Genomic DNA, 16935 nt, shown 5'->3' with positions numbered 1-16935 from the left:
ATATGCACCCTGCCCCCTTCTTCAATTTAAGAATTGCATATGCCACTCCTCTCAAACTGGAAGCATATTCTGTGTTAGAGGTGAAGAGGCAGAGAAGGGCTGTGAGTGGGGCAGGGATGCAGCTCAGAGGAGACGGCTGGACAGGGACAGGGGCGCGAAGGGACAGAAGTGCCCATCCTGAGCCTCCTTCAGCTCTGCTCCCTCTCGACTCCATCCGAGCCCCAGCATCCACTAAAAACATCTGTCCGCCTTCTCCTGCAGCCCAGGAGTGGTTCCTGGCCGTACCTGCCCAGTCCGTTGCACATGTCCCTCCTTAAAGGATAACAGTCATGGCTCCAAATTTGGGAATCCATTGGTGTAACGTATGTGATATATATGCAGCGCCTGTAGAAACCACACCCAGAGCAGTAAATCCCTGAGTTCAGAATGGGTGGAGACTGGGAGAATACTATGGAAGTCTTACATACTTGCCCTATTTTATACAGTTTCCTAGGTAGCTCACTTGTGACCACAGCCAAAAAAGAAGATGCTGGACCGGATGAGCTTATGGTCTGACTCAGTACAAGCATTTTATGTTAGCCCTACCTTTTGAAAAGATAACGTAGCACTGGAGTGAATTTATTGACAATTTGCTCTTTAGAAGTAATAATGACAGGGGGAAAAAACCCCAAACAACAAACAAGCACCCCCCTAAAAAACCCAAAACTTTAGATCACACATCACTTTAGAGTAACTGAGTGATTTATTTAAGCCCGTAAGTATGATGCCCAGACTTGACATAAACAATGAGATTATACAATGTGACAATATGGAAGTAAAATTTCTGCAACTGAGCTCTTTTTTTTTCTGTCTAAACACCACAGCACAATATGCCAAAACCCACAAGCAAGTCAAATGTAATCTGAAGGCAGATCGAAGCAACTGGATCAGAGAGTTCAAGGTAGGCCAGAGACAACTATCACCAATTATTTTTGTAATAGATATGAAAAATAGTTTGCATATTTAAACCTCTAATGCTGATGACTCAGAAATATTTTATGCACTGATTTTCAGCAGAATTTGTTTAACTGATTTCAGTAATGGCAGATATTTGCATATGTTGATATAATAACTTACAGTTTCCTTATACTGGAAAGGGTCACTCATAGAAGAATATTGGTACGCCCCTTCACAGGCATTCACTTTAAGTGAGCAAACAGGAAAAAAGTTGCAAAAAGGACTTCCTCTTAGGATTTCTACAGCAGCTCAGTAAAGAACAGTGAAGCAACAGTTCAGTGTTACTCATATAGATCAAGTCTTTCTCACTGGAGAGCAACATGGCTACAAAACTACCATCTCAAGAAGAATTTGAGAACTGGACAGCTTTTCAAGTTGCAGATCTCCTAAGACAGGTACTGAATGTATATGTAAAACTTTAGACAGTCCAGTCTGCATTCAGCTAGCAGAAACTTACTGGATTTATCTTTGAAAAACAGGTATCTTATCCTAAATCTAGGACAGATATTCAAAAGTTATGAAAATGTTTGCTCACAGGGATATTTCTTATAATAGAAAAGGTATTTCATGCCCCAATTTATTTCCTGCTGGGAAGAAATAACCGTTTCACTGAAAGTGGGTCTAGATTTTATATTTGAATATCACTTTAAAATTTACAGCTTGTCCATTAGAATCTACTGCTCATCTTTTCTTCTCAGTGCATATATACCCACAGTAGTCACTAGATGTTGCTTAAGTTTAAGGTACTTGATTATTTTTTTTTAATTATTCCTTTGTCTGCTTGTGCGTTTCCTAGTTCTGCAATGTCCTTTCTAGTATATGTAAAATAACCTCAGTTGCACAAAATATTCCAAGTTTGTCTTCAGACATCCTTTCACTACTTGAATAATCTCCTCCAAGACATATAAAATATATCCTCCATAATATATACTTTTCTTGCTATCAGATTTTTCCTTGTAACTTACTGAATACCATGACCCAGGTTTTAGACTTCTACCTGTAGCTTGCTTACACAATGAAGTCCATTTACTGCATTTTGATATATAGTCTTATTTTACATTCCTTTTGGGTTTTTTTAATGCAAGTTTCTCTATATAATTTTACATATAGGATTTTTCTGTCTTGTGTTCATTCTACTTCTACCCGTAGAAGCACCAATCATTTCCAGTACCTGCTTTACACCAACAGTGAGAATCTACTGTCATTAAGGTTTCTCATCCTTTTCAATTGAAGGAGCATACAATCTTTCAAGGAAATTAATACAGTGTTATGAAGTGTTTCTACAAGAGTTTCATTCGTAGCCACGTAAAAAGTTAGGCCAAAGTTTAAAATGTTCATTTTGCATTATTATTTTCCCATTTTGCCTTGTGCATAAATACAGATGCTCATTCATCTACAATTTTTAAAAAAAACAACACACAAACAGTTTTACAATGCAGATGTATCACAGGTGGACCTTTGTCCCCACACTGAGAAAGCTAACCTGTGCCATGGAATTAATTCACACCATAATGATAATGTATCATTATTATGTGAACTTATTACAGTGAACAGCTACTCAGAGGATTAATTAGCTCAAAGCCTTTCAAGCTTAAAGGAAATCAGACTAATTAATAGAAGATATAATGATTTTAAAGTACCCTGCAATTCTACAGCAAAATACAAGACAGAAAATGAATAACAATTGTTCAACAACTCAGAGGCTTGCAGGGAAATTTCAGCAGGCACACTGTAACTACGGGCTTTATACTTGTTAGGAGAGAGTCTTCCAACTTTATAAAAAGCTGTTAATGCCTATGCTTACACTCGCATCACTGATTAAAGCAGCTAAGTGATCTAATTACTACAGCGTAACCAACATTAAGTGCTTGGCCATTCTGCCTATCAAAGCCTAGCACTGGGGAGTAGCAGCCATTTGCCTGCGGCCACCATGTACAGAGCGGCTCAGCTCCCGCTACCAGCACTCCAGATACTACCATCACTTCCACAGACAGACAATGTGCCGGGGGCTGTGCTGGATCTCCCCCTGAGACTGGGCATACATATGCATGAACCCTAAAATAATGCTCTTAAGGTTGCAGAAACAAGCACTCAAATGTGCCAGAACTGGGATTACCTGAATTTTCCCCCTTTTACATACACATCATGATAGTCTGTAATTGCTTCTTCATGTACTACCTTTTCCATTCACAAAACCCTGCCTCTTTCAATGCAGAGAAACCAGTATGTTTGTGCACTACTCTGGGCCGTTACAGAAATTGTAAGGTGCACAAGGCCAGGGCTTGCTGAAAAAGAGAGAATGAGTTCATGGTAATGTTGATTTATTTCTGCCATGAAATATCAGATTCTGTCACTGCCCCAGCTCAGAATTTTTACCTGAACCCATGCAAGTCGCCCAGAAAAAAACATGACATTTCCTGAGTGTTTGACTTGAAATTCCAGGCTCTGATTTGCAGAAGTGGCGAGAGCTGAGAGTTGCAATCACAGTGGCAGCTCTGCTCAGAAGGTAAAAATGCCAAAACATTGAATATGCAAATATGCATGTATATCTCTCAGATCCTAAATAGCTATAGTTAGGCATCCAAAACCATGGGATACTGTATGAGTTTTATTTCTCATGCACCTCAATTCCCCTTACTAACAGAGTTTTCATCTCACAGGGTGGTCTTAGACAAAAACAGTTAATTAATGTTTCTGGAGCACTCTGACAATAAAAAGACTGCTGAGCACTGAACAGAATGCAATATATCTAACAGCGGTTCAGGAACGTTGCATCAGCTTTTATGTGCTGTGACTAAGGCTGGGTCTTCTAGAAGAGGTACACTGAGGTTGGTGCATAATATATATGTACAAGGCGTATGTACATATGTACAGTACAATTTTAGCATTTCCTTAATGCTAACAGTCTTAATGATGTTTCCAAAATAGATTTTTGTGTGTAACAGAAGTTATTAACTAGCCATTCTGCAAAGTTTTTCCAGCATCATGAAAGTAATTTTGTATAAAATCAATAACTTCACTACTAAAAAATAATTAACCCTACTGATTTTGCTTTTTTCCTCATAAATAAGTGAAGATAATAATGGAAACCTGTTAGACATGTGCATGTACTTCCCCATTATCTTGCACCTACACTATAATTGCAACAACACTGAGATATTCCGTGTTGCATTCAGAGTTTATCTGCTTGGTGTCCATTTGCCTTGGAGTCTAGTCCCTCTGCTCGGTACTGATCTTAGTGCTATGAAGTTAATGTACTTGTAAGAAAATGAAAGCTTCCGTGGTTATCACTAAACACCAGTGTGATGGGTTGACCCTGGCTGGGTGCCAGGTGCCCACCAAAGCCACTCTGTCACTCCCCCTCCTCAGCTGGACAGGGGGAGTAAATATAACAAAAGGCTCGTCGGTCAAGATAAGGACAGTTTAATAAAGTGAAAGCAAAGGTCACGCACGAAAGCAAAGAAAAACAAATGATGTTATTCTCTACTTCCCATCAGCAGGCGATGCCTGCCCACTTCCCAGGAAGCAGGGCTTCAGTACGCGTGGTGGTTGCTCCGGAAGACAAAAATGCCCCCCTTCCGTCTCCCTTTATTTAGCTTTTATATTTAAGCTGACATCATACGGTATGGAATATCTGTTTGGTTAGTTTAGGTCAGCTGTCCTGGTTATGTCCCCTCCCAATATCTTGCCCAGCGCCAGCCTGCCATGGGGGGGGCAAAAATGTTGGAGAGGCAGCCTTGATGCTGTGCCAGCACTGTTCAGCAGTAGCCAAAACACTGGTGTGCTATCAACACCTTTCTAGCTACTGATGCAGAGCAAAGCGCTAGGAGGGCTGCTATGGGGACGAGTAACTCCATCTCAGCCAGACCCAATAAGTAATGAGACATCTGCTTGTCTAGCAAGACAACCAGGTAAAGAGATCAAATTTTCCCTTACACGAAAGTTACATACTTGATTAACAGCATAAGGCAAAGCACGAAAGCCGCTCATCAGAGCCAGTAACTGGAGAAGAGCCAGTAACTGGAGACAGAGCCAATAACTAGATATAGATGGGCAAAAGCCACAAGGAGAAAGTGTACATTACCTTGATTCTTTACCTCTCCATCATCAGTGCAACTGATGGCAAATTAACACATCCCACAACCAACCATTGGTCCAACACCCACGCCAACTGTCTCATTTGAATTGTGATCTATTCTGCACTGGAAACAAGTAGCACTCTCCAATTCATAGTATAAAAGAACAATTTATAGACTCAAGCATATTGGCTTATAGGCCAAACATACTGTCTGAATATGAAATTTGCATATCAAAAGTAGATAAAATACACTTTGAATGTTTTTAAGTGTGATCAGTTTTAAGTATTCTAGAAATAAAGAATTATATTAGAAAAGCCACATAAATATTTCTATAAGAATAATTTATTTTCAGTAATATTTCTCTGTTAGTATCTGAGTTGGTCATTACTGCTAAGGAAGTTTACAGTTATGCATTACAAATACTAAAACTCATTTCAAGAGTGGTACATTCTTAAATAAAAGATTTCTAAATTTTTTCCCACTTTCCATGCATCACTGTAATCTCTTTTGAAAGCCAGGCTAAACCATCTAAGACACAGTGAGATTTTTAGGACATCTTCAGCCATGCTCCATTTCTTACTACTTTTTAATAAAGAGAATCCAATGTGTCCACTTTTTTCCCAAATTACTATTTAGTTTCTATCATAAAGCGATACTACTTCTGGACATTCCTGTTTCATTTTAATTTATAATCAACACCAACTTTCTTAAAAAACACCACCACCGCAATCATGTAACAGAAAAGAAATCCTGTTTCTGGACTTGAATTCTTTACAGCAATGGCCCTCTATCACAGGAACTGCAAGACACACTTAGCCCAAACCTCTACTGCTGAAGCCAAGCAGCAGCCAGTGCATACAGAGGTTGGTAAACAGGCATGTAACAACAGACCTTTCTCATAGATAGCCTTCATTTTCCAGCAGTCAGTGATATAGCCATTTCCTGAGGTGACTACACGGCTACTGATGGACTTTTTTCTCAAGCTCCCTTTTAAACTGTTTCTCAGGCTGGCCTCCTCTTACCCCATAGCAATTAAAGTTCCACAGTGTATTTCTGTTGGGCTCCTTGTTCCATGTATCTTATATTTGCTGCTTCATAATTTCATCTTGTCTACTCCATTCACAATTTTATCAGCCCTTGTGCCCTGTAATCTTTCTTCCTAAGAAAGAGGTGATACTGTGTCTTATCTCTTATGTGGAAGTCACTACCTATTTCTAAGCATTATAGTTATTCTGTCCAATATTCTTCTTCTAATTATATATGTCAGATCGTATAAAGATTTCCACAACCCCAAGTATTTAAGCATGGAAATATTAATTAGTTTGTTTACAAATGCCAAGTTTCATACTATTGTAATAATTCTATTTTTTCTCACCTCAGTTTGGCATGCCTGAATCTGCTGTGGTTGTAGAAAAACTGGGCATGAATGGATCTCATTTCTTGGTAAGCAAATTATTTCATCAGAGTTATCATTCAAGCATATTTCAGCATGAGACTTGTATTCCTTACAGTGCCAGGAAATAATCTGACATTGTTCTTCTTTGTACACCCTTCATCGATTGCTCTGATGTCCCCTTTTAGTGGGTTGATTTACATCTCTGACTCGAGGAACTCTGCTGCACAATAGAAATCCCAGCCAGCCCTTCTCCCCCTCCAGAGAAAGTGCAGATACGTAGAATCAGCCATTAACATACAACTGTGGCAGGGAATGTCTCATGAAATATGACTTAGAGAGGTTTGGGGGGTTTTTTTAAGAATATAGATATTTTAAAGCCATTGTTCATGTAAAAGATTCTTCATAAAACTTGCATGATTAAGAACATTTACTACTACAGAATTCTACATGAATTTTACAATAAAAGTTTACAGATACCATAAACATGTTTGAAAAAAATCCAGTAACTTCCTTTGTTGACCTCTGTAGAATTTCTTGCATAAGAGGCTGGTTAATTGATTGCAACTAATTAGAAGAGAGGAATAGAATAACTCCTTGAACTGGGGCGATTCCTCCACCACTAATTCCATTTGTGTAGCTATTGAAGTAAAAGACCTCTAAGATCTATTTTAAAGGTAAAATAATTGTTATAATGTATTTGGGCACTGCAGAGAAATTATGTTTGCTTGGCATTTCATTGCTCAGCAAAACTGTTTCCTGAATGCATCAGGAGTTGTATCTGCAGTTCGTGTTAACAAGGGCTTCAATCCTGCAAAGTGATTCATTAGACCACAGCTACTTAGGTGCCTGCACATTCAAAACTGCATGGCCACAGAATGAAATTGGGGTTTACTAACAATTCATGCTAGTATAATAGGGCTAACAAAGCTGTCAAATAGAGACTGATTCCTGTCCCATCCATGCAGTATACACTGAATCCCTAAAGGTACTGTAATCTCAACTGCTGGATGAGAAGGAGTGAAGTTAAAGCTAAGTGTGAATGTGTTGGCTTCTTGTGCCTGCCGCAAGTAAAGCTGTACAGCAGCAGTGGAAAAGGCCATGAGAAATATTTTCAGATATTAGTGGTAACCTAATCAAAACACAAGTGAGAAAAGCAAAAGGAACAATGGATGATCTTTGGTGATGGTCTGCAATATAAAAGCAGTATGATTAAAAATGAAAGCATTTGCTAGTATGTTCTATGTATTCTCTTTAACACATCTTTAAAGATTATTTTGCACTGCAGAAAACATGGCAGTGTATGCGCGATACAATGAGCAACATCCATTTTTGATGGCATTGTAGAGAAAATGAGACAGGTCTCGCATACTGGTAGTAACCTTCCTGCAGCTTTCATGTGTTCTTCAATTGAATTGTTCAGTAGCATTGTCAATGTCATAAATCTGTAATAAGGTATGCTTGAAACAGAATTAATTATGACAATAGTAAAAAAATAACAGTTCAAGAACCTGTATTTTGCTATCGTTAACAGCAATATTTGAGTAACTACAAGATGCTGTCCTCCTATGTACAAGCTAGTATGTATATTAATTTGTAAGTAATTAAATCAATAGCCCACTTTTTTATTCCAAGCTCCTAGCCTACTGTACAGGAAACTTATACTATTCCAGGAATGAAAAGTTCTTTCTCTGTTACAAGGTGTCTGATTTAGAAAGCACGCCCTTAGTAGAACCACCTTAACAATGTATGATGGAGTAACCAGATAGCTAAGGTACACACTTCCACTCTGAAAACCTGAGTTTCTGTCTACACCACTTAAAGCGTGATTCCCTAACTGGATCTACTGGTTTGTGTAGAGCTGTCTGGAAATCCAGAATTCCAAAATCCTGATACTCTTATTGTGTCTGATTCTTACCTTTGGCAAGAACCTTAAGTTTTGTGCCTCAGTTTACCATTCAGTTATAAGGGGCATATGGTTTACTTCACTACACTCTGCAAAGTCTTAGCAGAAGTTCAATATCAGCTTTGGACATTGAGCTAAAAGTCAATACAGAAAAACTGCCCATCTATCACTAGACAGCAGAGAACAAAAACCAACCAAACAAAACCCGTAAAACAGAAAACACTTGAACAAGCCTGATGCCATCTACTAAATAGTAGTGGCAGGTTTACTTTCACGTACTAGTAATTTTTAAAAAGCAAATACGAGATTGCCATTATACATGTGTGCATAGAGACACTATGCACATGTGTAGATCTCATGGTATATGTGCAGCGTTTCTATGTGCCTACCCGATGTTAGATGGATATTTAGATACAGATCTGGTTTTGCTCTGCGATCTGTTAGGTATCATGGGACAGAAAATTCCTTCTAGTCTGGCAGATAAAGAAGAAAGCAAGTCTCTGCCGTGTCTTCGACACAAATTTAGTGAACTTTCCCCCAGCGCGCATTTGGAGAGGCACAATTTTCTGTTACCTTTGCACGCTCTGAAAAACTCTCTTCCATCCATGGGTGTTGCTGCAGAAAGCAGGTAAGAGTGAGCGCCTGCGAGGGCTGAGAGGACAGCCTGAGCAGAGCCAACTCGACCCCCACCTGCAGCCCTTCACAGTTCTCAGGCAAGCCCTTCTCACCATAAAACTCCTCAGGCCTCCCCCAGACTTCTGCCATGGCACTGACACCTTAAGCATATGCAGCACAGGCTTTTTGTATTAGTGAGATATGCCAAAACTCAGAGAGGCCATGGGGTGGGCAGCGCGCTGGCCCGCTGGCGGGCCTCGCTGGCAGGGACATTTCCTGGAGAGCAATGCGTGCAGCCAGCGTGCTGCATCTTATCACAGGATGGAACCACCAACACACCAGACGTGCCTCTCTTCCTGTTGGCTTCAGCGAGGACACTCGTCGTCTTGATTTGTGCAAAGAAAGAATGTTGTCAAAAGTTGGGGAAATGCTGCAGACAGTAATTAGCCTAAAGCTCACCACTTAACTAACACAAAACTTCCTCAGGGGCCTTCCTGCACAACACATTCTTCATGTCAAGTGCAAATTACATTTTATTTGAAAGTGAATCAGCTGGATTTATCAATACTAAGGTCTTTTTGAAGTTCAAAATGTTAAAAGTTGAGTCATGCAGGCACTGTAGCCACATAATCGGTGGTAAATTGGCCACACCACCTTAAATCAATCTTGGCTGGTTTCAGAATAGAAATAATCAACATTTATATGGTGGTTTCTTTGATTATTTCTTGTCTTTGAGTGGCTAAAAGACAATCACTTTTATAGCAATATTATACTCTGTTTTATAAACATACTGAGTATCAAACTGATCTTTTAAAGGAAACAAAATTACATGCACTTTATAAAAATTTAGAAGTAATAGCTCTTCCTTTACACTTCTGTAGAATCTGAAAACACAAAAGGGTGGTATATTAGATCTGAAGCGTACCGTGCAGTTTCATTTTTTTATCAATAGTACTATACTTGTGATAGTTATTCAATATGCAGGTCACATCTGAACGATGCTAATCTAGTCCTAATGTGCAAATCGGCATTTAGCCACAGCTGCATTGCACAGAGCATATTATATTCTCCCGTGCTTTTTAATGTCTGAACTTGCTACACTGTACTCTGCTTTTCAGCTCCCTCTAAGAGTAGATTGCTTGTTTGATGGGTTTTTTTAAGTTCTGCTTTGAATTCCCAGTGACAGATTGAAAAAGATATAAAAACCAGTGAATTTTTACTTTAACTTCAGAACTGAAAAAAAGGTAGGCTTTCTTATTGGATTTGTATATAGAAATTTACTAAAAGAAATCTCAAAGATGGCAAAATGGTCAGACATTAATTGTAACAACTTTTGTGTATTTCTCCTCTTTCTTGCTATTTCAAAATGTGTTTTGAATCGCATGGCTGGAATATGAGTGCCTTGGAGAAAACCAGTCCCATTTTCTCCACTGATACACAAGTGGGGTTTTTTGAGCAATGTTCAGAGAATGAAACCTGCTCTTCCTGTGGGAGATTCATGCCTCCCTGCCAGTGCAAAACACTGCCAAAGCTTGCCAGGTTCAACTCACCGAGGCTGTACTTTGACATCCATTTATGTCAGCACTGCTACTGAGAAAAAGCAGCTGTCGTCTCACTTGGGTACTCCTTCCCATCCCTGCAATGCAGGAGCAGCAGGCAGGAAAGGACAGGAACCATATCTCCTTTCTCCAGCGACCACGACAACCCAACACACCACACCTAGAGCTCCTCTGTTGCAACGTGAATGCTGCAGAGTCCCACAAGACCAAAATCACTTCCCCAGTTTCGGCTAAGAGAGTGTTTCCCAATATTGCAAATGGTATTTTAGCAACATGGGGTAGGGGAATAGGTGGAAGGACAGATTAAAATTGGGTTTTGCTGCTTGGATATCTGTTAGGAAAGAACTAACCAGCAAAAGGTTCTGTTCAGTTGGATCTGACATCCATCCCTGTATTCTTAGTTTTAGAAATAAAATTTGGACCATGAATACCTTGAATTTCCAGAAGAAAAAAACAACGTTTTCTAAGCCCTACATAAACAACAGAAGTAATAAAATTAAACAACAGAAGTTAGAAACTGAAAGAACAGAAGTAAGAAGCTTGCTAAGCACGTCTTTATAACCTATTGCCTCTGGGTAAGGGCCAAAAAACTCTCGCAGTGTTTTCCCCAGGTGTCAAGCAAGCATCGAAAGCTTGCATATGGGTGAAGTCCAGAAAAACGTAGCACAAGTTGCAGATACTGTTGAGTCACACTCTCAGGCTGGCCATTGACAGCTAAATGCCACAATTCCATAGTCAGGGTTTAATAGTATACCACTTATTTCAGAAAGCCATAAAAAAATCTTTTTTACAGTCACACAAAACGTCAGTACTAACATTTTGGGGTATCCAAGTGTTTTGTGGGAGTAGAAGTGACGGAGCCATTGTTTGTCCTGCCTTTGGCAAGCACACAAGCTCCCCACGACAAAAGCCAACAATTGTTCACCACGGAAAAGTGATGTTACAAAAATACGTATTTTCAGCTGCAAAAGATTATTAGGCCATGTAACTGCATTAATTTAATTGCCATTTTGCACAATTTCTATTCCTCTGACATTCCTTTCTCCTATTCACATTTATCTCCCATCTGACACAGAGACCCTCTCCTTTCCCCAATACACTTTGCAGGGACTGAGCCCCTCTTTGCCCCCTCCCCTTTACACATCCTTGCCTTAGGTGCCGTCCAACATCTAACGCTTTGCCTCTGTTTGGCTTTTGGCCAGGATCCTCCTTCCCTTTTCTCCTCAGTTAGGTCCTATTGTTCATGAAAGTAAATTTCTCCTGCTGACATTTCTCATTGATTTGCAGTCCTATGGGCTTTCCTTATTTCCATCCTTCTCAGCCGTAGAGGTTCCCTGTCAGAGGCAGCTAAGCTGGCTCATATATGAAAGGTATTTTTTCAGAAACACCTTCATTTCCAGGTATTTGTACAGGCTCTGGGCTCACTTTCTTGATGAAGAGCCTTGGTAGTGGTAGGAGCCAGGCACATTAAGAGCTTGAACTCTTTTGTGCAAAGACAAGCAATCTTGGCATCTATCTTTATAGTAAATGCTTTACAGACTTTGAAAACACTGTTAAAATAAAGCTGTTTAAAATGAAAGTTTCTCAGGGCAGGTGGAAACTGAAAATAGTTTCTCCTCAGAGGAGATGGATGCAAAGCATTAAAACAGAGGGCAGAAAACGTAACAAAGAGCAGATAAGTGCAATCTTTGCCCCTTGCAGAGTGATGCAGGGGGGCTGCCAGCGAAAGGACAGTTAGCAACAGCTTCCTAGGTCACCCTGGACATCATCGGCTGTCAAGTAGGGAGGGTTTTGGTTCTGTTTCTTGCAGTTTCTAAACAAATAGGAAACTGTTTCTAAAAGCAGAATCACAGGTACTTACAGTCATTTCAAAAAGAGGAAACGATAAGAACATACCATAGAAAGGAGGCAAGTGTTGTTAAACATATAAAGTAACTAGAATCAAAGAGTGACCTTAAAGAGACCAGGGCTAAAAGGGAGATATTTTACAGTTTAGCGCATCTGCTGCTTATCAACCATCTTCAATTAAGTAGTAAGGTACAAGGGCACCACATATTCATGTATCCTCAACAAAGCATAAGGCATCTGTAAAGTAAAAGCAAAATTTGCATATTTATCCTTATTCTTCAAAAAAACCAAAAAAAAACCCCAGAAGATAAATATGAAGATAGGTTACTGAATGTAGATATAATTTCAGAAATCTAGGGCACCGTGAAGTTATGCATCATTATCTGACACATAAGAACAAAGGTATTTTAGCTATTAATTTCAAAATATATTAATATTAGTGAAGAAAACACTTAAAAGAAAATATTAGGCTAAGATACAAAGTCAAACATTATTATCACCAGATTCCCATGAACGTTAGCTTAGAAACTGGATTTTTATCCAATAATTCTGAATTATCTTCCTGCTAAGTATTTTCAAATATCTCAAAAGCCATTTAATAAAACTGACTAACACCATGATCTAGGAATGTGATCCTGTAGTACAAAATGCTGAGCCGGTGCAAAAGTATTCATTGCAGGAGTAGCCCCTTATTTTTTTCTGAGACAGAAGAACATTTCTGTTTGTATTTCAAATGCTGCTGCCAGAAATGATGTTAACATAAATTTGTTTGGTTTATGCAGTAGCTGTGAATGATGGGAAGTGCTTGTCTGCTTTCCAGTCTTTAAGCTCTGGCAAACAACAATCCAATCAAATTCTAAATGTCAAATTAGTCATAATTACATTAAAAATGGATTAAAAGAATATCTTTTGATGAAGAATTCTTTGTTCTTAAAGTTTACTGATAGTTTTAAATGTTATTAAAAATATTCTTCAAGATTTGTGGACCTTTCAAATTCAAGGAACATGAAAAAGAACGTGAGAAGTTGTGGAAATTTTTAAGCCATTGTGTCATAGTTTCCAACGTTGATTTTTTTAAGCACTGAGCTGAAAAACAGAAAAACTCCACACAGTCTCAGGCCTTCCAGTTGTGAACTTCCTCCTGTTTCTGCTTTCTTCAACCATCCTAGTTATATAAATGCACCCCCTCTGAAATAATTTTAGGAAATGGTCTTTAGAGACAATTTGTGATTTGAAGATTCTTCATTTTGGGTGCTTTTGTACTCTTTCCTTCCTCAAAAATCAGGAGCTTTTACAATGCATGCAAGTTGCAACTTCACAACACTAATGCCTAAAATCATTAGTCATTTTTAAAAATCTAGTCAGGAACTATAATCACTGTCCCATTGTTAAATACCAGCTGCTGAACATTTCAGAAATCTTCTAGAGTCCCTAAAATGTCACAGTTTAGTCCTCCAACTTCCATATTAGCTGTTCCCAATACAAGGCTATAAAGTCCTAATTCTCCACTCTTTATTTTATCCTTGAAGAGGCAGGTGAATGTGGGAAACTGATACTAAAGTGCCGAGTTCAGTTTATTATTGTTTATCAAGACTGATCTTACAAAAAACAAAGACAGAAAAATCATCGGTAGGCAAAGGCATATTGTAAGTTACATAAAGATTATTTAATGAAGTAATTATAAGTTTCAGTGAGCAAGTCCCACAGGAAGTCAGCAAAATATCTCAAGCAGAGAAGAGAGCAGGTTTTACCTTCTCCCAACACATAATTTTCTTATTAAAATTACTTATACTTATATGTGCATATGTGAGTGGACCAAATTTGTCATGACATACTGATAGCTGCAGCTCCAGCAATGCAAAGCTACCGAACTAGAAGATTACAGGCAGTTTTGTCTATGTTTGTCTGAATGTCAGTCAAGACACACAGCAGTTCGAAAGCATTAGCTGACTGTGGCTTGGGGAAGCATTTGAGGAAGTTATACTTCATGATTTTCTAATGAAGAACTAAACTGGAACAATCAGTGGGAATTTCCCAGAGATACAGATTTAGACAAGGCCACATTTATAAGATGGGCACTCTACCTTTCTGGCAGAAAATGAAGCTCAGGAATGCAAGCTTTGCAGGAGCACTTGGCTTTTAAAAATTAAAAGACCGTTTTCACAGAAGAATGAGAAAGACCTGAACTAATGGGTGGGAACACTAATCAATCTGCAAATAGCATTTCCTTCTGTAAATACTGTTTTCTATGAACCCAAAATGACTGAAAGATTAGAGAATTCAAAAAGAAAAAAATCTCTTTTGCTCCTACTGTACATCCACAGCATTTATGTGTACAAGCCATTTTATCAACAGAGCCTATGCTGGTTCTGTGAAAGGGTGTGTTACATTAAAAATTGCAGGTACAAGAGACATGAAAGCAAAGCTGAAAATTAATCAGGAGGTAACAGTGTGTCCACAGGAAGGGAAAGCCTAAGCCCATTTGATTTTGCTGGTCTCATACCTATACAACATCTCACATATATCCTTGATACAATGAGGGAAACTGAAAGAATTTATGTTCATTTTTGGGTCCAATTTCTTTCTCAGGAATCTTTTTTATTATTAGAAATTTTAATTTATAAGAAAATTTACTCTTACAACATCAATCTGTAATGGCCATAGAGTTACCCTGAGTAGTATATTTTTTTAAGAATAGAAGAAATACTGGAAATCTAGAAATCATGTAACAGAAATACAGCAGTGAAAACAATAGGTCATACATGTCTGGACCACACTGACCAGACCAAACTCATAACTCTGTCATTCCTTAACATCATGAAACTGAAAAGAAGTTGACAATAAATTCAAAGTAGACGCAATCTCAGCCTAATTAAACCAGGAGTTCCCCAGTATAATCCACTCGCACCGATTCAACTGTCTTGTTGATGAGGGGGACCATAGTGCTCTTAGCCCGAAAGATATTTCTGAAGGTTTCTGGGGAAATACTTCTTTCTGCAGCAAAGACTAAAACCAGCTGAATATTATTGATTCTCATGAGAAAGCATGAACAAGGTTAAAAATCGATGTTGTAAAGGAGTTTTTCCAAGAAAGGGACAACTCTTAGAGCTCTGTTGGATTTGGGATGGTGAATGCATACAATTCTACTGAAAACAAGGAAATCCTGTGAGAACCAGGCAGTATAGCAGGGAGAAAGGGCTCCCCGGGAACAGGCCAGGAAGAGTCTGAAGTTTTAAGTTGTTTATTTCCACTGGGTTCAGGAAGTACGGACTTCATAAATTTTCTATGAGAATACAGGATTGCATTAAATAATATAGCTGGCTTTAGCGTAAGTTTCTATTCCAGACAGAGGGAACCTGGAAAGGCCCCAAATATTAACATGCTACTCAGGCCAGTGGGTGATGCTAGTGCCAAAATGAGCTACATTTCCAGGAAGATACATTTTGAGCTGCTATTCCTGATGAATCAAAGCAGAACTAATTGGAGTCCTGACTGCAGAATTGAAATATGGCTAGAAAGAATTATTAAAAAATAAATAAATTAAAGCAACTTTAATTTCCCAAAAGAGCAAAGAAAGAAGTACGCTTGTTTTGAAACAACTTCTAAACCTGTCAGAATACTGCTACTATAAAGCTACTAAATGTAAAGTGACATAAACTAAAGCAAAGAAGTACACTGTTATTCCCAACAAGACATTCACAGGGGTGTTACATCCAGATGATTATACCAGGATGGTTCTGCTGGCAAATTTTTCAGGTAGACATGCTTGTAGCCTAAGAGCTTGATATAACCTACAATAACCTGAGCACATTTTGCTAATGCTGACTGAGCTGTTATGGCTTTACTAAAAGGCTTAACACAGATAAAATGAAAATCCATGAAGTCTGCAATGCAAATTTATAGAAACAAGAAACACAGAGGCAGATAAAGACCAAGTTACCAAGTGTCAAGGGGTTTCCCTTAGTAAAATGAAGCCATCCTGTTTTACATGATGCCATCTGCTCAGAATAAGCATAATGCTGGGGGGGCAGGGGGGAGGAAGCAAACAAAACAGGAACAGCAAACCTATAGATTGCTGCAAATGTAGTGACTGCTAAATTTCAATGTAATATTTTCTTTAATTTAAAATCAGCAGACGGCTTGCACAACCTGTCAGTTTTCAACATGCTGTTAAAAGCAACGAAAGCTTGCAGCCATTCCTAGAAGGGCTCAGAGGACACTATTAAATATTTATCTTTCCATGCCTAAAAAATCATGGAATTTGCCCACATTAAAAAACAAAACAAAACAACAAAAAAACCCAACCAAACCAAACAAAAAAACCCCTCACATACAAATGCAATTGCAGAGATCTTTCATTAGTGAGTTTTCCCAGTGCCAATTCTGTGCATAAGCACAGACTTAGCATTAGGGAATCTGGCTTGAAGTTTGGGTTACATTGCTGGAAAACCACATCACACACTGGTACTCAGAAAGAGGCGTGCTGGAAAGAAATTAGAATTCCCAAAGGTCCCACAAAACTAGTGCTTAGAGGAATAA

General features: G+C 38.7%; 1 protein-coding gene across 3 annotated transcripts in view; it reads left to right on the top strand.

Moving 5' to 3' along the window:
- The first annotated feature begins 1251 nt into the window (after positions 1 to 1251).
- The window catches only part of BLNK (B cell linker), a 103019-nt gene continuing 87335 nt past the window's right edge, over positions 1252 to 16935 (top strand). For all 3 annotated transcript variants that reach the window (XM_049809873.1, XM_049809875.1, XM_049809879.1), the window contains exons 1-2: positions 1252 to 1391; positions 6456 to 6518. In XM_049809873.1, the coding sequence (XP_049665830.1) occupies positions 1317 to 1391; positions 6456 to 6518 (138 nt within the window). In that variant the 5' untranslated portion in view covers positions 1252 to 1316. The remainder of the gene's footprint in view (positions 1392 to 6455; positions 6519 to 16935) is intronic.

Source organism: Accipiter gentilis, chromosome 9, assembly GCF_929443795.1.
Source record: "Accipiter gentilis chromosome 9, bAccGen1.1, whole genome shotgun sequence".
NCBI classification, from domain to species: domain Eukaryota; kingdom Metazoa; phylum Chordata; class Aves; order Accipitriformes; family Accipitridae; genus Astur; species Astur gentilis.
Note: the sequence above shows the minus strand (reverse complement) of the source record. Positions and strands in the feature narration are given on the sequence as shown.